Below are 22,419 nucleotides of genomic sequence, written 5' to 3'. Positions count from 1 at the left end.
TCTGGGAGGCAAATGCGGCTGGGTGACCCTCGGGGAAATGGGGCAGGGCTGGGCTGGGGGGTCCTGGGATCTTGAGGGCCAGACTGGGCTTTGGGCAGCCTGCATTGCCATCCCTGTGGCCTTTGGTGGTCAAGGGTTTGGTGCTTGCCCTGATTTTGCTTTCCACCATTGGAGATGATCCCCCAACCTCCGCCTGGGCCATCACAGGTGCCTGATGCGAGCTACATTGAGCTGGACCACACTGACTCAATTGGCTGTGACCAACTATGCCCTTCCTGCCCCCCGCCCCCGAAGTCAACCACAATCCTGATGCGGCCTTCAATGAAATCAAGTTTAATGCTCCTGGCCTAAGCTATTGATAATGCTGTAGCAGTGCAATGGCTGAGTCTTTAGGTAGAGGGTTGGAGGTCTGAAACCATTTCTTGCAGAATTTTTTTGTGTCTTCGCACCATGGCTTATTTCTTCAGATATGGCTTGGAAATACAGTACTTATTGCTATCAGCTGTCATCTAGGGCTGCTTAATGGATGAAGATTCTGAAGAAACACAGTTCTATGTCTCTCAATCGTAAAGATATCCCTGTGCATGTTGTTTTCTAAATCAATGTCATGTTGCTGAAGCTGGCTAATGATGAAGTAATAATTAGACCAACACAACTAAGAATATCTGAGTTGGCACTAGCACTGAGCTACTTTTGTCACCATTGTAAAAATCACATCTTTAATACTTAGTTTCTATTCAGGATAAATTATGTGTAGAAAACAAAGAGTACAGTATTTTATAATATAGCCAGGGAAGCACTAGGGAAAATGTGGTTTTTGATGTCTATTAAAATCAACTATTGACAACACAGTATTTATTTATTGCACCTTACCAATAACATTCAAGCAGAAGCCTATAGTGTTTTTTAGCCACCGCAGAGTTCTGCTTGAATTAACGTGTCATCTTTGGGATGCCTGAATTTCAGCTTTTAAGCAACATGGAAGAGATGATGCAGCCTCAATCATTGAAACTTGGATGGTCTTGGGAAGTGACATTGCCAGTATCATGGTCCCCAAATGATCTAAATGTAGCAGAAGTTTTAATCTGATTGACACAGAAAAAAATATTCCTTTATTTACCATTGTTAATGTGTGAGTGGAGTAATCCTTGTTTACCAAGGGTGTGTACACACAGAAACATTTACCGGTAGATTAAGATTAGTTGTGAATAACTACTCAGTCACACACAGATATACTAACTTGAATATTGAATATCCAAATATTACCAAGTACATATGCTTGATATTTTGTTTGTTGATTATGACAAAGACAAGTGGTAAGGAAGACTACTTGGTAATATTTGTATTGTTATTCTGATTTATTATGTGTATGACTTTTTAGACTTTATCCGAATGTCATTTCTCAAAGTAAAGTTAGTACTGTATATCTGTGTGTGGCTGAGTAGTTATTCACAACTAATCTCAATCTTGTGTGTGCACAACCTTGGTAAACAAGGATTACTCTGCTCATACGTTAACAACCATCTTCAATTGTAAAGGAAGAAATGAAAAATAGAAAAACAAGTTCAGCATAATTTCTTCAAATTTGATTATGCCACTAGATTGTACACACCTTGTATATCAAATATTAAAGCAAAGGTTGTTAGTCAGCTACTACAAAGTTCCAGGATAATGGCCAAAATTGATTTTTTTCTTGTTCTTTTAGAAAATCATCTTCTGTATTCATAAATTCTTAATCTTTTTTGCGGACCTAAGCTGTTCATTCTGTTTTTTTCAGTTGTGCTTTTTAAAATACTACAGACTACAGAGTTTGTAGATGCAAAGATGATAAAATCTGAATTTATACAAAGAAATAAGATTATGAATATGACAAACATTTCATCAAGATCCCATGCAGATATTTGTATAGCTCAATTTCAATTTACAACAATCCATTCAATCATTGTTTGAAGTTTGGCCCTGAAAACAGTAACATGACCATTGCAGCATATCCATGGTCAATGCGATCAAAATTCAGCCACTTGCAAGTGACTCAGACACTGTCTTGGGGTCATATGATCATCTTTTGTGATCTGACCAACAAAATTATTGGGGAAGCCGGATCCATTTAATAACTGCAGCGATTCACTTAATAACTGGCAAGAAAGATGAAAAAATGTTTAACCCTCTCACTTGACAAAATAAATTTTGGATTCAATTTTAGTTGCAAACTGAGGACTACCCGAACCTCCGAATCAGATTGTAATGGCACAGCATTGACCAAAGTAGCAGATCTATAGTGATGGCTTCTTGGGTGCCGCCAAGCGTGCTTTTATCTCAGTGGATTTTCGCCTGTAAAAACATGAATATAGATAAATCCTGTTTCCTCGATTTAATACCTATTAAAGCTAGAGCAAAACTAAGTTTTGATCTACCAAGAAGTCAAATTGGGGGCTGGCAGTTATGCCTCCTTCGTTTTTGCCCCCTTTCCTGAATGCGGGAGGCAAGGCCTCTATCGCAGGGTTGACTCCCCATCCAGCACAGGCATTTTTCCCAAAAGAGGCTTCGATGTCCTTCCAAGGGAGCCACGAAGACTCAAGCAGCAGCATTTTATTTTATTTATTTATTTATTTATTATGTCCAATACACAATGAGGGTTTTAGTGGGTATATATCTATATACACATAGTAAAATACATGATGAAGGTTATAGAGGAGATACTCATAGTAAAATATATCTAAGAAATAACAGAAAATAAGGTATAATAATAGAATATCAATGAAAGAATAGAAGAAGAGATATAGGAATAGAAGAAAGATATAGGAGATATAGGAGAGAAATAGGACAAGAGACGGAAGGCACTCTAGTGCACTTATACTCGCCCCTTACTGACCTCTTAGGAATCTGGATAGGTCAACCGTAGATAATCTAAGGGTAAAGTGTTGGGGGTTTGGGGATGACACTATGGAGTCCGGTAATGAGTTCCACGCTTCGACAACTTGGTTACTGAAGTAATATTTTTTAGTCAAGTTTGGAGCGGTTAATATTAAGTTCAAATCTGTTGTGTGCTCTTGTGTTGTTGTGGTTGAAGTTGAAGTAGTCGCCGACAGGCAGCATGTTGCAGCATATGATCTTGTGGGCAATACTTAGATCTTGTTTAAGGCGTCTTAGTTCTAAACTTTCTAGGCCCAGGATTGAAAGTCTAGTCTCATAGGGTTAGGGTTAGCGGCGTCCGTTGGTGAGGTGCAGCCGGTCTTTCCACGGCAGCCTGGTGTCCGCTTCGGCGCCGGGGTGAGGCCGGCCAAGGGATGCGCAGCCGGGTGCCGAAGTACGGCCTTCCGGAGGCTCCCGTTGCCCAAAGAAAGGCGGAAGGCAGGCGGGGCGAAAACGTTCCTGCCCTCGGACCAGGAAAGGGCGGAACAGGCTCGCCTCGCCCGTCTCCATTTTGCTCTTCGTACGGAGCGGTTGGTGGTCGGAGGGGACGCCGAGTTCCTTAGCCACATTTCAGGCGAGTGCCGGGGTACAAGGGAGGCCGAGCCGGGAAGTGCTCTATCTGAGGCGGCAGAGGCAGTGCCTTTTTCCTCACAGGAACGGTCTTTCTCCCCCTCCTTTCCCAGCTTTCCCTCACAGGGCGTGTGCCTGCCTCTAGTTTTCCGGAGCTTTGCTTTCTTTTTCTTTGAATGGCGTTTTATGGAGGTGGGGGGGGGGGAGGTCCCCGTCAGAGGGGCTCGCGTCTCCGGCTCTAACCAGCTAACCCACTCCGCTCTCTCCCCTTCAATTAATGAAGCAAACTTTCATTTTGTAAATAGAGGTCATTCATGAACCGGAAAAATGTGGAATAAAAGCGCCGAAAATTATGCGCAAGTTCTTTCAGTGCAGAGGTGAAAACGATTTAAGGCCTCTTTTTTTTTTTTTTGGTACTCCTGAGTTTGCCGCTTCTCTCTAGCGGCTCGTTGTATAATGAGCAAATTAATGATAGCATGCTAAAATTAAAATACTCCTCAGGACAATCTTCTCTGTGTTTAATCTTCCTCCTTAATTTGACCTGTGGTGCTGACAGCTAATGCCTGAAGTCCTTCTATTCATGGTTTGTGTAGCTGCTCTAGCCTTGTTTACTAACAACTAGAGTACGGTAATTTATTTCCCTAAAGGCGTTGGCTATGAGATGGGTGCCAAATAAATTTCATAAATAAAGTGTACATCTTTATTTACATAAAGTGCAAATGGAATTAAGGGAGATAAATTTCCACACAAGGAAATAAATTTCCTGACTTCCGGGAATTTGATTTCCAGCTGTTCCGGGAATTTGATTTCCAGCTGTTCCGGGAATTTGATTTCCAGCTGTTCTGGGAAATACAAATATCTATGGAGATTCTACATAGAAACATAGAAGTCTGACGGCAGAAAAAGACCTCATGGTCCATCTAGTCTGCTCTTATACTATTTTCTGTATTTTATCTTAGGATGGATATATGTTTATCCCAGGCATGTTTAAATTCAGTTACTGTGGATTTATCTACCACGTCTGCTGGTAGTTTGTTCCAAGTATCTACTACTCTTTCAGTAAAATAATATTTTCTCATGTTGCTTTTGATCTTTCCCTCAACTAACTTCAGATTGTGTCTCCTTGTTCTTGTGTTCACTTTCCTATTAAAAACACTTCCCTCCTGGACCTTATTTAACCCTTTAACATATTTAAAGGGTTAAATAAGGTCCAGGAGGTACATCATCCAGATCATGGTTGTCCCAGAAAGTGCTTTTTCAAAAGACGACTGGAGTGACTCCCCCACCCCCTTGAGGTTATTTTTTCATCCAAGAACTTTTTCAGTTCAATTTTTCAGCACCACAGTGGGGAGGGAAACCATTGCCCTTTTCTTAAGCAGAGTTGCTGAAAAACCCTGCTTCTCTGCGGCAAGTCACAGATTGTCCAACCTTTTCTTAAGACATTTGTACCACTGGGATAGCTGGCATATAATTTTACATCACAAAGGTTTGCATGGTATACCTCTCCAGTTATGCTGGCTCTTGGAAGTAGTATGGATGTAGTGGCCTTTCCTGTTAATTTACTTAAAATATATTGTTGGAGAACTAATGCTGATAATACAAACCTTTTTCAGGGGGATTTTGCTGATAGAAGAAGATTGAGGAGGCCTGACAGGATTAGCTAATCTTTTATGTATAATATTTCATTAATGTGCCCATTCTGTGCACCTGCAGATGGAGTCAAAAAAAGGTTAAATTTATTTCTGATTAGAAGCCAGAATTGAAATTGTTCATAATCTTTTAGTTTAACCCCTCCTTTGCAGGCTGCATGAGGCAAAAGCTTCCCCCTCTCAGCTCTTTCTGAGGGCCAAGTATCAAAACCATGCATAGGAGGTAAAGGTTGGAAGGAGAAGGAAGGAAAACGTAAGGAAACTTAAGAAAAACAGAGTGGGCCTTCTCCGAGTCCCGTCAACTAAACAATGTCGCTTGGCGGGACCCAGGGGAAGAGCCTTCTCTGTGGCGGCCCCGGCCCTCTGGAACCAACTCCCCCCAGAGATTAGACTTGCCCCCACCCTCCTTGCCTTTTGTAAGCTCTTTAAAACCCACCTCTGCTGTCAGGCATGGGGGAACTGAGATATTCTTTCCCCCTAGGCCTCTACAATTTATGGATGGTATGTCTGTATGTATGTTTGGTTTTATAATAAGTGTTTTTAGTTGTTTTAGTATTGAATTGTTACATGCTGTTTTTATCATTGTTGTTAGCTGCCCCGAGTCCACGGAAAGGGGCGGCATACAAATCCAATAAACAAACAAACAAACAAACAAACAAACCAATCAATCAATCAATCTTAAAACCAAGGAAGCAAGATGTCACAGGCAAGTCTCTACTATACTCAGCTGCTTAAAACTGTGACTGTGATTAGGCTAAAAAACTCCATTGGGTTTCTTCCTAAGCCAGTCAAATGGCACTTCCAGATATACCCACACTCCTTACAATTTTCGTCAATTTTCATTTTCTGGCTACTGTATCCCTGCTTCTTTCCATCAACCCAACTAGTATGTGAGTGAGAAAGCAGCACTGAGCAACCAAAGGAGACCAACAAACTAGTATATTCTCAGCCAGAAGAGATAGATATTGTGAGGGTTATCATGTCGGGGCGGAAGAACCATGGGTTGATTGGGGAACCAGATAGAAACCAGGTAGCCCCAAATGATGGGTTACCTTCCTTTTCTACAGGAGCCAGTACTTGTTTGTTTGTTTGTTTGTTTGTTTGACTTCTATGCTGCTCAATCCTGAAGGACTCAGGGCGGCTTACAACAATGATAAAAATACAATAAAATAAATGCGAAGGATACAAGAAGTCGAACTAGCTTTCCAAGGATCTCTCCTATCCAGTGTCAACCAACAGGAGATTGCTGGTGCTCTGCCTGCTTTAACTGCAGAATGTGAACGGGCAGCTTTTGTTCCCTCTAAAGTACTGGGAGATAAAGACCACAAGTCTTAAAGTTGCTAAGGTTGGAGTCCCATGCTCTATAGGACTGTGTGAACTTCTACCTCTTTTTTAATCTGAAAAGAAGAAAGACCATGCATGCTTTCAAAGCATTAACATACATTTGTCCTTTTATAATTATTACAGTTATTACAGTACTTTATTCTATGCTGAAAATTTTAAACTAAGGCAGACTCTTTCAAATGTTTTGGAAATCTATTTAAAGCTATTTAAGTTTTACTTCGGTCAAATATGGTGTTTAACCAGTCTGTTTCTGGAGAGATATTATGCAACACTGTTTGTAAAGGATGAGATCTTTTTTTTTACTTTAGCTAATTCCACAGTACAAAAGAATTATTTAGTGGCTGTTGAAAAGTAGTTCTTTGGCCGTTAATCAACACAACAAAGCTGCATTCACTTGATATATTTACCTGGTTACTGAATTAGGTTATTTTCATAGGATATTTTCAAATGTAGTCCAACATAAGATAATGTAAAAAATAAAATTTATAACCAGCAACTAAACCAACTAGGCTATAAGATATATTTTATTAGCATTTTTAAACTAATTCATGGAGCTATCTCTGTAGAACTCACTAAGCTTCACAATAGCTAGCCAAACCTGACCTTAACTAAGCGTTACACATTGCACGAATGTAATCATTGTGTTAAGCATTATTATTGTGAGATGTGTAGCCATTTAAATTTGACAAATGAAACCTATCTCACTCTCCTTCCTTCCTTCCCTCCCTCCCTCCTGGGTGTGCCTTTTTCTCTGCCAAACAATAAATGTCAGTAGAAGCTTTAGTTGACTAATCCTTCAGGACTTCTCTCTTTCAGCTTGTGGTTTAGAGAGTGTCTCTTTCCATTTTACATGTGGCGATAAAAGTTTGCATTCTCATTTTACTTTGCAGTGTTCTTACCATTATGGTCAGATAATTTAAAAATAAAGATTTATAAGCTAAAACAGGATGAAATTTCCTAACATGCAATAGGAAAATGCCTATGTTTTATGAATTTTCATGTTTTATGAATACAGTGATACCTTGTCTTACAAACTTAATTGGTTCCAGGATGAGGTTCTTAAGGTGAAAAGTTTGTAAGACGAAACAATGTTTCCCATAGGAATCAATGGAAAAGCGATTAATGCGTGCAAGCCCAAAATTCACCCCCTTTGCCAGCCGAAGTGCCCGAAGCAAAAACACAGAGGTCCGGAGGTGGGGTTTCAAGGACTTTTTTTGTGTTTTTGTGATGCTGCAATTTCACTGATGCTCCCTTCGCTGGGAAACCCTACCTTCAGACTTTCGTTGCCAGCGAAGCGCTCATTTTTTCGATGCTGGGATTCCCCTGCAGCATCGCAAAAACACGGAAGTCCGGAGGTGGGGTTTCCCATGGAGGGGAGCCTCAAGGGAATCCCAGCAGCACAAAAACGAGTGCTTCGCTGGCAACGGAAGTCCGGAGGTGGGGCATCCCAGCAGCAGCGGTAGGTTTGTAAGGTGAAAATAGTTTGTAAGAAGAGGCAAAAAAATCTTAAACCCCGGGTTTGTATCTCGAAAAGTTTGTATGATGAGGCGTTTGTAAGACGAGGTATCACTGTATATTTAAATTGTAAATATTTCTTCTCTGAACCATTAACCATGTTAAAGCTAATATAAGTCCTACCCCCCAAATAAGCCCTTCTTAAGAGCCTGCGCAACTGGCTGCACACCCATTTTATCTGGTTACTCGCAGTGTTGCGGCCTCAAGGCAAGGCGGAGGGGGGAGTGGAGCTTGCCCATATTTCCTGCACCAGCTTACCTCAGGCCCCCCCGCAGTCAGACCATCCATGCCTCAATACTTGTCTCGCAGTGGCAGCACCAGTAACCACGTGCAAAAGAAGCCCATGTAGCTGCCGGCCTACTTCTTCTGCTTGCTTGTGGCTACAACGGAGCAATAGGCTGAACAATGTGCTGGGCCTGTGTGGTGCAGGTGTTAGGGCATGGATGGCATGGCTGCAGGGTTCTTGAGGTAAGCCAGTGCGGAGTGCATGAGGCAACACCACCACCTACCTCACATGGCTGCAGCTGTGGCCATGCAAGATCCTGGGGGATGGAGCTGCCACAAGGTGAGGCATATGCTGGGATGTGGGTGATCTGGCTGTGGGGACCCTGAGATAAGTTAGTACAGTGTTCCCTCGATTTTCGCGGGTTCGAACTTTGCGAAAAGTCTATACCATGGTTTTCAAAAAATATTAATTAAAAAAATACTTCGCTGTTTTTTCCCTATACCATGGTTTTTCCTGCCTGATGACATCATATGTCATCGCCAAACTTTTGTCTGCCTTTAATAAATATTTTTTAAATAAAATTTAATAAATAAACATGGTGAGTAACAATCTAAATGGTTGTTAAGGGAATGGGAAATTGTAATTTAGGGGTTTAAGGTGTTAAGGGATGGCTTGTGATACTGTTCATAGCCAAAAATAGTGTATTTACTTCCGCATCTCTACTTTGCGGAAATTTGACTTTCGCGGGCGGTCTCGGAACGCATCCCCCGCGGAAATCGAGGGAACACTGTACAGGACACATGGGCAGCTCCACCTCCTGTCTTGCGGTGGCAGTATTAGCACACCACATGGCCTCCTGCCCTTCCGCAAGCAATCAGACAAAGGCTTCCCATACATGGGGGGGGGGGGAAATAAGAACTCCACGCCCCCCCAAAATAAGCCCTAGTGTATATTTTGCTGCCCCAATGAGAGTAAGACCCAGTGTTATTTTTGGGAAAATTTATGAGCCGGTAGGGAAGGTAAGTGGATTTCACCGCTGCTGTACATATGTGTGTACAGTGTGCCCTCGATTTTTGCGGGGGATGCGTTCCGAGACCGCCCGCGAAAGTCAAATTTCCGCGAAGTAGAGATGCGGAAGTAAATACACTATTTTTGGCTATGAACAGTATCACAAGCCTTCCCTTAACACTTTAAACCCCTAAACTGCAATTTCTCATTCCCTTAGCAACCATTTAGATTATTACTCACCATGTTTATTTATTTAAGTTTATTAAAAAAAAATTTATTAAAGGCGGACAAAAGTTTGGCGATGATGTATGACGTCATCAGGCGGGAAAAACCGTGGTAAAGGGAAAAAAACAGCAAAGTATTTTTTAATTAATATTTTTGAAAAACCGTGGTATAGCCGTTTCGCGAAGTTCGAACTCGCGAAAATCGAGGGAACACTGTATATCCAAAATGAAACACCAGCACTTTTGCTGGTGTTTCCAGTTAAGTAGTGTTTCCACATGTATACAGAGACAGTTGGGGATAGCCCTTAGAATAATTGTGTGGCTCTCCAAGAGACCCAAATGCATTTATAATTTCAAGAGAGATGGGTTGGTTTTTTTACTATACATTACAGAGCACCAACATCTTTGAAATGTTTTGCATGGCTCTTGTTTACTTTACAATTTCGGTATCTGAAAGTACTTCCCATTGCTTAGAAATGTGGGCTTTATATTTTTATCTGTTTGGATACTCAGTGAACATTTTGTGAGCAACCTGTTGTTGGGCATGTATGATTCATTTATAATACAGTAGTACCTCTAGATACGAGCTGCTCCACATGCGAGTATTCCAAGTTACGAGCCACGACGCGAGCAAAATTTCTGTTCGACACCCGAGGTCAAATTCGGGATACGAGCCGAGCTTCCACTAGGTGGCGCAAGAATCTCCTTGCTTCTGGTTATCTTGGCGCGAAAAACAAAGTCTAAAGGCATTTGTTCGAGATGCGAGTTGATCGACTTACGAGCTCGGGTCTGGAACGAATTAAACTCGTATGTCGAGGTACCACTGTATAGCCAAAATATAACTGATTGAATGAATGAATTAATTAATTAATTTCAGGGTCTGCGTTCATTCTTTTCTTTTTTCATTAATTGCTAAAAATTAAAGTATTCATTTGAAGAAATTTAAAAACAAATACAATTATTATTATTATTAACAAGTTTTACTATATATCGCACACATAAATATACAATTAAAAAGTGGTGTGAATAAAAGGAGTTTTATATGCCTCTTTTCTCTCCCTTCTGTGATGTGAGTTCTTTGTGTTCGATACCTGATGATGTATAGCACCATCAAGTAGTTTTTTCCCCCTTGCTTTACAGAATGTCATACCCAGGATATCCTCCATCAGGCTACCCATCTTTTCCTGGTTATCCTGCAAGTATTGTTTTGTTTAATATATGCTGGGGGCGTTGAGCAATTTATGAAATAAACTAAGTTGAGTGAACTAATGGCAGCACCATTTGGTCTGAATCTATCTTGAGATTGGCAAAAAAAACCCTCATATATTCTATTTATTAAGAAAACTATAAATAGCAATGCTTTTCTATTCATTTAATTTTTCTTTTACAATTCATTAATTTATAATATAAAATACAAAAATACAAAAGAAAACAGTAGGAAAATAAGGGAGGAAAAGGGAAAAGTGTAAGGAAAAGGGGGAAAAAGAAAGAGAAGGCATTGACTTCCAAGGCCAGAAGCGGTTTCCAAATAGAATAAAAAGTAATTATGTTTTTTTTCCTTTGATCAAAGCAGTCAATTTGGCCATCTTTGCTAACTCCATCAACTTTTGCAACCATTCAACCACTGTAGCAATAAAAGTGTCCTTCCATTTTTGTGCATTAAAAAATCTTGTTGTCATCAACTTATATAAAATCAAAGTTTCACTGTTTTTCCCATTAAACCCAGAAGAAAAGTTAATAATATTAACAACAACAGAGTTGAAAGGGTCCTTGTAGGCCATCTAGTCCAACCCCCTGCTCAAGCAGGAAACCCTATACCACTTCTGACAAATGGCTGTCCAGTTTCATCTTGAAAGTCTCCAGTTACTTCTGAAGTTAACTTCTGTTCCATTGGTAGATTGTTCTCACCATAGTTCCCTCTAAGCTGAGCAGTGAGCAATCGCTCACTTAAAAATCATCATCAACTCAGAGTTTTCCAAACCTGCCCAGAAGCCGAGAGGGAAAGAGTGAGAGGGAAGGAGAGAGAGAGGAAGAGAGGAAGAGAGAGAAACAGATAGAAAAAAGAGAGGAAGGAAAAGAGAAAGAAAAAGAATGGGAGTAAGGAAGAGAGAAAGAAAATCAAAATCTAGTTTGAAACTAGCTCAACTATTTAAGTGGCATTTTGATATTGATAAGAGTTGCCCTATTATGAGGTCACTGTTATAGACACACAGTACAGTATTTTATTTTGAAATTCTCTGTGGTTGAGCATGGACATGAACACATCTAGTGCTTCCCCAAGCAGCATTTCTAAGCATTTTCCTCACAACATTACAGTAGTCCCTCACCTATCGCTGGTGTTACGTTCCAGACCCGGCCGCGATAGGTGAAATCCGCGATGGGGAATTTATCGACTGATAGTACTTATTTAAGTATTTATATTGTAATTGTTTGGTAAGTTTTCATTGTTTTAAGTGTTTATAAACCCTTCCCACACTCTTACAAAATTTTAGATATATTTAGATTTTTTTTTTTTAAAAAAAACCCTGCTGATCGAGTTCCGCAGGCTGTTTAAATCTGCCGATCGACTTCCTCAGAAACCCGCGAACCAGTGAAGATCCGCGAATGATTTTTCTCATTAATATTTTTTGAAAACCCGTGATGAAGTGAAGCCGCAGTAGGTGAAGCGCGATATAGTGAGGGACTACTGTACAGTTGCAAAACCCCTTACAATCTAAGAGTCAAGTCTGGTCATTGTCATCTTTTTTAACCCCATCTTTAAAAAAAAACACACAAAAGGAGGGGGGGGCCTAAGGAAAGTTGAGCAGAACTTATCAACTGCTCTTCCTTTGTGTAAGTAATAATATAGCTGAGTTGTGTAGATGGCTAACTTCCCTGTCCAAATAAGATTCTGAATTTCAGATTCAGATTAACAAAAACATGAACATTAAGGAATAATTGCATCCTTAAAATGTCTCCTAAAATTGCCATAATGACCTATACTGCACATGAGAAAGATTGTTCAAAAGCATCTTCATCATTGTAAGCAAACCAAACCCAGGATAGATATTTCCCGGGCATGTAGACATTATTTTCAGTCATTACCATGTTGGGTTAGTTCCAGCACCATATGTTACTTAATTAAATGAGTAACAGAATCTGTTTTCCAATATGCTAATACTTTATTGGTTGTTTCTATCCAGCCTACAGGACAGGAGTCTGTTTATCCACCTGCTAGCCAGTATCCTTACCCTGCGGTGCCTGGAGGCTTCCCACCTGTGGGAGGCAGCGAATATAATGTAGCTCCACCAACTGGGGAATTTCCAGGGAATACAGGCTACCCAACCGCACCTGGTGGGTATCCTCCTGCACCTATTGGATACCCTGGACTACCTCAGCCTGGTGGCATGCCAACGTATCCTGGAGGTATGTTCCTAAATGCTGCTTGCAGGGTGGGTTATAGAAACATAGAAACATAGAAGACTGATGGCAGAAAAAGACCTCATGGTCCATCTAGTCTGCCCTTATACTCTTTCCTGTGTTTTATCTTAGGATGGATATATGTTTATCCCAGGCATGTTTAAATTTAGTTACTGTGGATTTACCAACCACGTCTGCTGGAAGTTTGTTCCAAGGATCTACTACTCTTTCAGTGAAATAATATTTCCTCACGTTGCTTTTGATCTTTCCCCCAACTAACCTCAGATTGTGTCCCCTTGTTCTTCTGTTCACTTTCCTATTAAAAACACTTCCCTCCTGAACCTTATTTAACCCTTTAACATATTTAAATGTTGCGATCCTGTCCCCCCTTTTCCTTCTGTCCTCCAGACTATACAGATTGAGTTCATTAAGTCTTTCCTGACACGTTTTATACTTAAGACCTTCCACCATTCTTGTCGCCCGTCTTTGGACCCGTTCAATTTTGTCAATATCTTTTTGTAGTTATCGAGTACTGAATGTTTATTTATTTATTATTTATTTATTAGATTTGTATGCCGCCCCTCTCCTTAGACTCGGGGCGGCTAAAACATAAAAAGACAATATGAACAAATCTAATATTAAAGGTAATGTAAAAAAAACCAATTTAAGAAACCAATCATACATACAGACATACCATGCATAAATTTTATAAGCCTAGGGGGAATGGAATATCTCAATTCCCCCATGCCTGACGACAGAGGTTGGTTTTAAGAAGCTTACGAAAGGCAAGGAGGGTGGGGGCAACTCTGATATCTGGGGGGAGTTGGTTCCAGAGGGTCAGGGCAGCCACAGATAAGGCTCTTCCCCTGGGTCCCGCCAAACGACATTGTTTAGTCGACGGGACCCAGAGAAGGCCAACTCTGTGGGACCTAACTGGTCGCTGGGATTCGTGTGGCAGAAGACGGTCCCGGAGATATTCTGGTCCGATGCCATGAAGGGCTTTATAGGTCATAACCAACAGTTTGAATTGTGACTGGAAACCGATCGGCAACCAATGCAGACTGCGGAGTATTGGTGTGACATGGGCATACTTTGGGAAGCCCATGATTGCTCTCGCAGCTGCATTCTGCACGATCTGAAGTTTCCGAACACTTTTCAAAGGTAGCCCCATGTAGACAGCGTTACAGTAGTCGAGCCTCGAGGTGATGAGGGCATGAGTGACTGTGAGCAGTGACTCCCGATCCAAATAGGGCCGCAACTGGTGCACCAGGCGGACCTAGGCAAACGCCCCCCTCGCCACAGCTGAAAGATGTTTCTCTAATGTGAGCTGTGGATCGAGGAGGACGCCCAAGTTTATGTCTCATATTTCAAGAATTCTAAACAAGCAGGTAGTATGATTGCTATCCTGGTATATCAGAGTGTATAACAATAATGGGTGGGTGGGAGAATAAAACAGAGGGACAACTTTAAATACATACTCTGTGTGTGTGTGTGTGTAACATATCTCTTCCAAGGTTCAATTTGTTATCAGAGCCATGTTGGTGACATGTTGCCATACTAACTACCTTCCAGCATCCTACCCAGGTTAAGGTTCATCCCCCATTCCCACATCCACAAGTTCATCACGAGGACCAATCCGAGTGCAGGGATTTCATCGACTTCCTCCTTACATCCGCTAGTGCAGAACAAAGGATGACTTTGGACTCTAACAAAGGAATTTGTTGTGGCTAGTAATTTTCCCTCTCATGCAGCTACCCCTCCTAGTTCCCATAATACTATTTTACTGTGGCAGGCCAAAGTCTCTAACTCCAAATGATGGCTTCAGACTGACACATTTTATAATTTCTTTCCCAAATTTGTTGCCATTTATCTATATCTATATCAGTTTCCGGTCACAATTCAAAGTGTTGGTTATGACCTATAAATCCCTTCATGGCACTGGACCAGAATATCTTCAGGACCGCCTTCTGCCGCACGAATCCCAGCGACCGGTTAGGTCCCACAGAGTTGGCCTTCTCCGGGTCCCGTCGACTAAACAATGTCGTCTGGCGGGACCCAGGGGAAGAGCCTTCTCTGTGGTGGCTCCGACCCTCTGGAACCAGCTCCCCCCTGAGATTAGGATTGCCCCCACCCTCCTTGCCTTTCGTAAACTCCTTAAAACCCACCTCTGCCGTCAGGCATGGGGGAACTGAAACATCTCCCCCTTGCCCATGTTGTTTTGGTGTTTGATTGATTGTGTGCTTGTTTTTTATATATATTGGGGTTGCTTTTATGAATTTTTTAACCTAAAACTGTAATTAGATTGGTAAATATTAGATTTGTCACTATGTACTGTTTTTGCCATTGTTGTGAGCCGCCCCGAGTCTGCGGAGAGGGGCGGCATATAAATCCAATAAATCTAATCTAATCTATATCTATTGTATATCCTGAGCTCCCTGTACCTGAGATAGTCGGATGTGAGTCTCTTTTTTTGAGGTTGGACCTAGGTGTTCAGGTGAGCTTGTTGCTTACGTACCTGCCTCCCAGCTGCACGGCAACAGCCCTGCCTGCATACTTGAGGTGGTAGTTGGGCTGGTGGTGGAGTGGCATTTCACTTTCCAGAGCTCCTCAGTAAACCGAGGGAGCCTTCTTGGCTCTACTGCCACAGAGAGGTCACAAAGGCACAATCTGGTCCAGAGCCCTGCTGAGGCCCTGTTCCAGGCCATTAGATTAGATTAGATTAGATTTATTGGATTTATATGCCGCCCCTCTCCGCAGACTCGGGGCGGCTCACAACAATGGCAGAAACAGTACATAGTGACAAATCTAATATTTACCAATCTAATTACAGTTTTAGGTTAAAAAAATCATAAAAACAACCCCAATATATATAAAAAACTAGCACACAATCAATCAAACACCAAAACAGCATGGGCAAGGGGGAGATCTTTCAATTCCCCCATGCCTGACGGCAGAGGTGGGTTTTAAGGAGTTTACGAAAGGCAAGGAGGGTGGGGGCAATCCTAATCTCAGGGGGGAGCTGGTTCCAGAGTGTCGGAGCCACCACAGAGAAGGCTCTTCCCCTGGGTCCCGCCAGACGACATTGTTTAGTCGACGGGACCCGAAGAAGGCCATTACCAAGGATTCTGCCAGATTGTGTGTAAGTGAGTCAGGTATTTCCCCCAGCACCCTCTGAAACCTTCCTGGGTCCATTAGGTGTCTGGGGGGGCAACCACCTAATTGGTTCTACCTCCCTGCGATGGAGGATTGGTGCTGTAAAGTCAAACTGTAGCAGGAAATGATCTGATTATGACAAAGGCGAGATGTCTATACCCCTTAACATCAAATCATAACTCCACTGCTCCAAAAGAAACACCAAATTGAGTGTGTGTCCCCTCTTGTAAGTCAGACTCTGTACTACTTGGGTTCGGTCCATGAACTTCTGGGCCAACTCCGAGGATTCACCAAGCGACAGTACATTAAAGTCCCCCAAGACCATGATTCTAGGGAATTTGACCGCCAACCCAGCTACCACCTCGAGTAGTGCAGGCAGGGCTGTTGCCATGCAGCTGGGAGGCAGGTACGTCAGCAACAAGCTCACCTGAACCCCTAGGTCCAACCTCAAAAGAAGAGACTCACATCCGTCTATCTCAGGTACAGGGAGCTCACATGGGCTATGTTTATATATTTGTTTCCTAGTCAAGTATTGATCAAGTCCTGGTCACGTTTAAAGATTCTGCATACCTGATGCTCTGGGCCAGTCTCAGTATTATATCACAATACATTAGGAAAGATACATTAGGAAAAAGGTCTACAAGTAAGATACATCTTAACGTAAAACTTTGAAAGAAAAAATTATGTCTCACACATTCAAAATTTGGGCAGTATGGTATTGTGTGGATAAGAGAAGCAGTAATTAGAAAACAGCTTTTGCTAGTAGTGAAATTGTTTCGCATAAATTGTATGTTTTAATTTAAAATGTTGGATTTTAATCTGCAAATTAATAAGCATTTTCTTCTAGGTGCTGGCTTTGGAGTACCCTCCCCTGGCTCAGGTTTCGGCTATCCACAGCCTCAATCCCAAACTTACGGTGGAGGTGGTCCAGTGCAAATACCAGGTATAAATTCAAAGAAGAAGCCAGGATCAAATTTTTGCTTCTTTAGAAATAAAATGTGTTACAACCTAATATATGTTCCCTGATCCGAGAAACAATATCCATATACAGTGTTCCCTCACTTTTCATGGGGGATGCGTTCCGAGACCGCCTGCGAAAGTTGAATTTCCGCGAAGTAGAGATGCGGAAGTAAATACACTATTTTTGGCTATGAACAGTATCACAAGCCTTCCCTTAACACTTTAAACCCCTAAATTGCAATTTTCCATTCCCTTAGCAACCATTCAGATTGTTACTCACCATGTTTATTTATTAAAGTTTATTAAAAAAAATTTTTTATTAAAGGCAGACGAAAGTTTGGCGATGACATATGATGTCATCGAGTGGCAAAAACCATGGTACAGTAGTCCCTCGCTATACCGCGCTTCACCTACTGCGGCTTCACTTCATCGCGGGTTTCTGAGGAAGTCGATCAGCAGATTTAAACAGCCCGCCAAACTCGATCGGCAGGTTTAAAAAATTAAATAAATAAAAATCTAAAATTGTAAATACTGTACAGTATTTAAATACTGTATCTAAAATAAATACTGTGTGGGAAGGGTTTATAAACACTTAAAACAATGAAAACTTACCAAACAATTACAATATAAATACTTAAATAAGTACTATCAGTCGATAAATTCCCCATTGCGGATTTCACCTATCGCAGCCAGGTCTGGAACGTAACACCAGCGATAGGTGAGGGATTACTGTATAGGGAAAAAAACCCGCAAAGTATTTTTTAATTAATATTTTTGAAAAACCGTGGTATAGACTTTCCGTGAAGTTCGAACCCACGAAAATCGAGGGAACACTGTATATAGGCTTAGCTCCATTGTAATCTACTGGTGTTTCTGCATACTTTTGGAATCAGTGGTGTGCTTGCTGCTTAATGTAGCTTTCAAAAAGGGGCTGTAGAAGCTGATCACAATGAATGCTACGTTGCTCAGTGGAAATGCATCTGTACAGCATAGTTCCCTCTAAGCTGAGCAGTGAGCAATCGCTCACTTAAAAATCATCATCAACTCAGAGTTTTCCAAACCTGCCCAGAAGCCGAGAGGGAAAGAGTGAGAGGGAAGGAGAGAGAGAGGAAGAGAGGAAGAGAGAGAAACAGATAGAAAAAAGAGAGGGAGGAAAAGAGAAAGAAAAAGAATGGGAGTAAGGAAGAGAGAAAGAAAATCAAAATCTAGTTTGCAACTAGCTCAACTATTTAAGTGGCATTTTGATATTGATAGAGTTGCCCTATTATGAGCTCACTGTTATAGACACACAGTACAGTATTTGATTTTGAAATTCTCTGAGGCAAAACAGGGTGGGTTTTTTGTTTGTTTGTTTATGTATTTATGTATGTATGTATGTATGTATGTATGTATGTATGTATGTATGTATGTATGTATGTATTTATTTATTATTTCTGTGCCGCCCAGTCCCGAAGGGACTGCCGCTCATACACTATACTTTTCCACCCACCCCCCCAAAAAATTAGAGGGAACACTGCTGTACAGTATTTCACATGAGAATGAAGAAACTTGACACAGAAACTAGGAAGAAACAGCATGTGAGCCTTCTGGCATTCCAGATAATAGAATAAGAGAGTTGGAAGGGACCTCGGAGATCTTCTAAACCAACCCCATGCACAAGTAGGAGACCCTATTGCCATGATGGTGAACCTATGACGGGTGGCACACAGAGCTTCGCTCCACCGCGTGTTCGCGCACTTCTCTTGCCAGCTAGCTGGTTTTTTGTTTTTTTGTTTTTTTAAAAATATATTTTAATTGATTTTGCACATTGAAATTAACATAAACAAACATAAAACGTTGAGACAAGAAATAAATTTAGAAAAGATACTAAGGGATAAGTGTAAGAATATAAAAGCACAAACAGGTAACATATATAGAGAATTATTACAAGCGGAAGAACAAGTAGTAAAAGGATTGACGAGATATTGGCAGGACGAATTAGAAATTGATGAATGGGATATGGAAGGTATAATTGAAAATATTAAAAAAATTAAAAACACAAGAATAAGAGAGATGAGAAGAAAAATATGACATAAATGGTATTATACACCAGTACAATTAGCACGTTTTCAAACAACGAAGAAAGGAAATTGTTGGCATGGGTGCAAGGAAAAAGGAGTATTTATGCATATGTTTTGGGAATGTAATAAAGTTCAAAAATTCTGGTAACAAATACAAATGGAAGTGAATAAAATTACGAATGGTAATTGGAAAATAACTAAGGAAGCAGCATTATTGATAAAAAATAGTGAGGTAAAAGAATATGAAGAAATCAAAATTGCAGCGATAGAAAGTGCCCAGGCAATTATAGTGCTTGGGTGGAAAGATGACAATAAATGGACGATAAAAAATTGGTGCAAATACATGGCGGATCACATTCACTATGAAATTATGGAAATTAGACTACATAATTATAATGAAGGGAAATTAGCAGCAACAATGAGGCGGTGGGAGAAGGTTAAAAATTATATATTAACAACATCTGTAAGCGATGCAAATGTAAGAAATAAAATTCAATCACTCTATAAAGAATGAACAATGTAACCCAGAGACAAAGCAAACGAAGGATACAAAATGGATTCTTCCCTGGTGAAGGGATTTTTTTTTCTGTATGGTGATGGTACACTTTATGCTTTCTGTTTGTTTTTTGTAAAATTTTAAAACATCAATAAAAATATTAATATTTAAAAAAACAAAAAAACATAAAACGGTGCATGTGCCCATCACCCGACTGACCATTCCACCACCACCACCACCAATTGTGTGGGGTTCAAATATTTATTAGTTTATATTCTTTTATTTCCTTAGCTCTACTTTGCATTTGATCATTATTGAAAGAGTGATTGGAGTTTATTTTTCACATTTTCGTCACAAATTCTACTCAGCATATAACCGTTCACCTTATTCCATCGTACCATCAGCTTCTCCAATTTGTTTTCGTCAAAATTGTTTAATCTTATTTCCATGATTTCAAAATGAATGTGATCCACCATGTACCAGTACCAGTTCTGTAATGTCCATTTTTTAGACTCTTTCCAACCCAATACCACTACCGCTTGAGCGCTTTCCAATGCTGCAGTTTTTATTTCTTTGAAGTCTCTTAATTCTCTTTGTTTAACTAATATACACTATTTCTTTTGTAATTATCCCCTTAATATTTAACATTTTATTTATTTCATTCTGCACTTCCTTCCAAAATTTCTGAACTTCAACACACTCCCAGAACATATGCATGAAGATTCCTTTCTTTTGGCAACCATGCCAACAATTACCTTTCCCTTTCCTCTGGAAGTGTGAGAGTTGTGCTGGTGTACAATATCATTTATGTAAAATTTCCCTTCTCATCTCTTTATTCTTAGTTTTATATATATTTTCTACTATTTCTTTCATTTCTCTTTCATCAATTTGTAAATCATTTTGCCATCTCTGGTTTTTGGATCTCTGCCACATATGCATGGGGGATGGAGCGCACACTTTCAGCACCTGTGAGAAAAAAGGTTCGTCATCACTGCCCTATACTGTTTCAGACAAATGACTGTCCAGTCTCTTCTTCAAAACCTCCAGTGATGGAGCACCCATAACTTCAGGGGTCATGTTGCTCCACTGTCTGTCAGGAACTTTCTCCTTAGTTCTACGTTGCTTCTCTCCTTGATTAGTTTCCACCCACTGTTTCTTGTTCTAGCCTCAAGTGCCTTGGACAATAGGTCGAACCCCTGTTCTTCGTGGCAGCTTTGCTATCATATCACTCCTAGTCCTTCTTTTCACTAAACTAGATATACCCATTTCCTTGAATCATACTAATTCCCTTGAGCCATAGTATGTTCATCGCACAAATCCCAGGGACCGATTAGGTCCCACAGAGTGGGCCTTCTCCGGGTCCCGTCAACTAAACAATGTTGTTTGGCGGGACCCAGGGGAAGAGCCTTCTCTGTGGTGGCCCCGGCCCTCTGGAACCAACTCCCCCCCAGAGATTAGAATTGCCCCCACCCTCCTCGTCTTTCGTAAGCTCCTTAAAACCCACCTCTGCCGTCAGGCATGGGGGAACTGAGATATTCTTTCCCCCTAGGCCTCTACAATTTATGCATGGTATGTCTGTCTGTATGTATGTCTGGTTTTATAATAAGGTTTTTTTTAGTTGTTTTAGCATTGGATTGTTACATGTTGTTTTTATCACTGTTGTTAGCCACCGTCCACAGAGAGGGGCGGCATACAAATCCAATAAATGAATAAATAAATTGCTACACTGGATCTACTACCAATTCTGTCCCCATTTTTGAAACCCAAGTGTGATTAGATTAACATTGAAAATTAACATTGTGATTGAAAGTTAACATTGAAAATTATCTTGGGTAAAATATTAGAGAGCTCTAGGTTGTAATATCAAATGAATAGTTGGTTCTGAAAGGTTTCTTACACAGGCTCCTTTATGAGCCTTGATATTTGATCATAAACGGTTATGCATGTAAAATATTAATTACATATATTTTTCATTTGAAGCTGGATATCCTGGTGGACAAACACCATCAACACCAATGCAGGTATGTTACTTCCTACTATAAAATCCATTTGCGTGAATTGTTTCAGTTAAACATCTAATTTTGCGGATTGGTTGCTATTCACTAATGACACTTCGATTTGTATCCCCCATGGAAGCTCCTTGTTTTTCCTCCATTCCCTAAATGTCAAGGCCCACTTGGGCTCAATAGACAAAAGGGTTGGAGTTTTCTCACACAAAAACCAGCACTTGGAAAGCAACTGTGGTAAAATATCCATCTTGGTTAGTGCAATCCTGCCCATCAATGACAACTGCAAGTTTTTCCACTTTTGCAAATCACTTTCAATTTGTTTCTTCAATTTAATACTGTTTTCTTCTATTAATGTAGAACATCTTGCTGTTAACTGAATTCCCAGATATTTTACCCTCTTCATTTAAAAGTTTTTCTGTAATATTTTTTATGATCATATATTCTTCTCCTAAGTCCTGCTACTTCTCCATAATTTTCACTTTGAGTTAGGAGTTTGAGTGGTTCTTCAAGTATGAAAACTAAATCATCCACAAATGTTTACAATTTTTTATTGTTCATCTTGAATTTTGAGGCATTGTCAGGTCTTGTTATGATCAGTTTCCCCTGCTATTTTTTTAATGTACTGACCATACTGTGCTTTGTCTTCTCTTCCCTCTATTCTGTTCTGCATTTGGTCTTTTGTGTAGGTCAGTTTTATCTCTCCAGTTGTCAGTAAGCCTTCCTGGCATACAAATCTAATAAATAAATAAATAAAGTTCAGTGCATTTTCATTGTTTTTCAGATATTATTCCACAGCCCTTTTTTCTTCTTCAACTATCTGATGTTCTTGCAACAATTCCCACCCACCTATTTGCCTTAGTTAGGTAGGTCTGTCAATGTTGCTGCATGGATGA

The 22,419-nt window shown here is 40.5% G+C and overlaps 1 protein-coding gene across 1 annotated transcript in view; it reads left to right on the top strand.

Annotated features, from left to right (window-relative positions):
* Positions 1-3,204: 3,204 nt before the first annotated feature.
* The window catches only part of ANXA7 (annexin A7), a 46,294-nt gene continuing 27,079 nt past the window's right edge, over positions 3,205-22,419 (top strand). The window contains exons 1-5 of the mRNA XM_070752082.1: positions 3,205-3,487; positions 10,590-10,644; positions 12,632-12,854; positions 16,849-16,944; positions 21,498-21,538. Coding sequence (XP_070608183.1) covers positions 10,591-10,644; positions 12,632-12,854; positions 16,849-16,944; positions 21,498-21,538 — 414 coding nt within the window. The 5' untranslated portion in view covers positions 3,205-3,487; position 10,590. The remainder of the gene's footprint in view (positions 3,488-10,589; positions 10,645-12,631; positions 12,855-16,848; positions 16,945-21,497; positions 21,539-22,419) is intronic.

The sequence above is a fragment of the Erythrolamprus reginae genome, chromosome 5, assembly GCF_031021105.1.
Source record: "Erythrolamprus reginae isolate rEryReg1 chromosome 5, rEryReg1.hap1, whole genome shotgun sequence".
NCBI classification, from domain to species: Eukaryota; Metazoa; Chordata; class Lepidosauria; order Squamata; family Dipsadidae; genus Erythrolamprus; species Erythrolamprus reginae.
The sequence above is the reverse complement of the archived record's forward strand: the minus strand, read 5'-3'. Positions and strand labels throughout refer to the sequence as shown.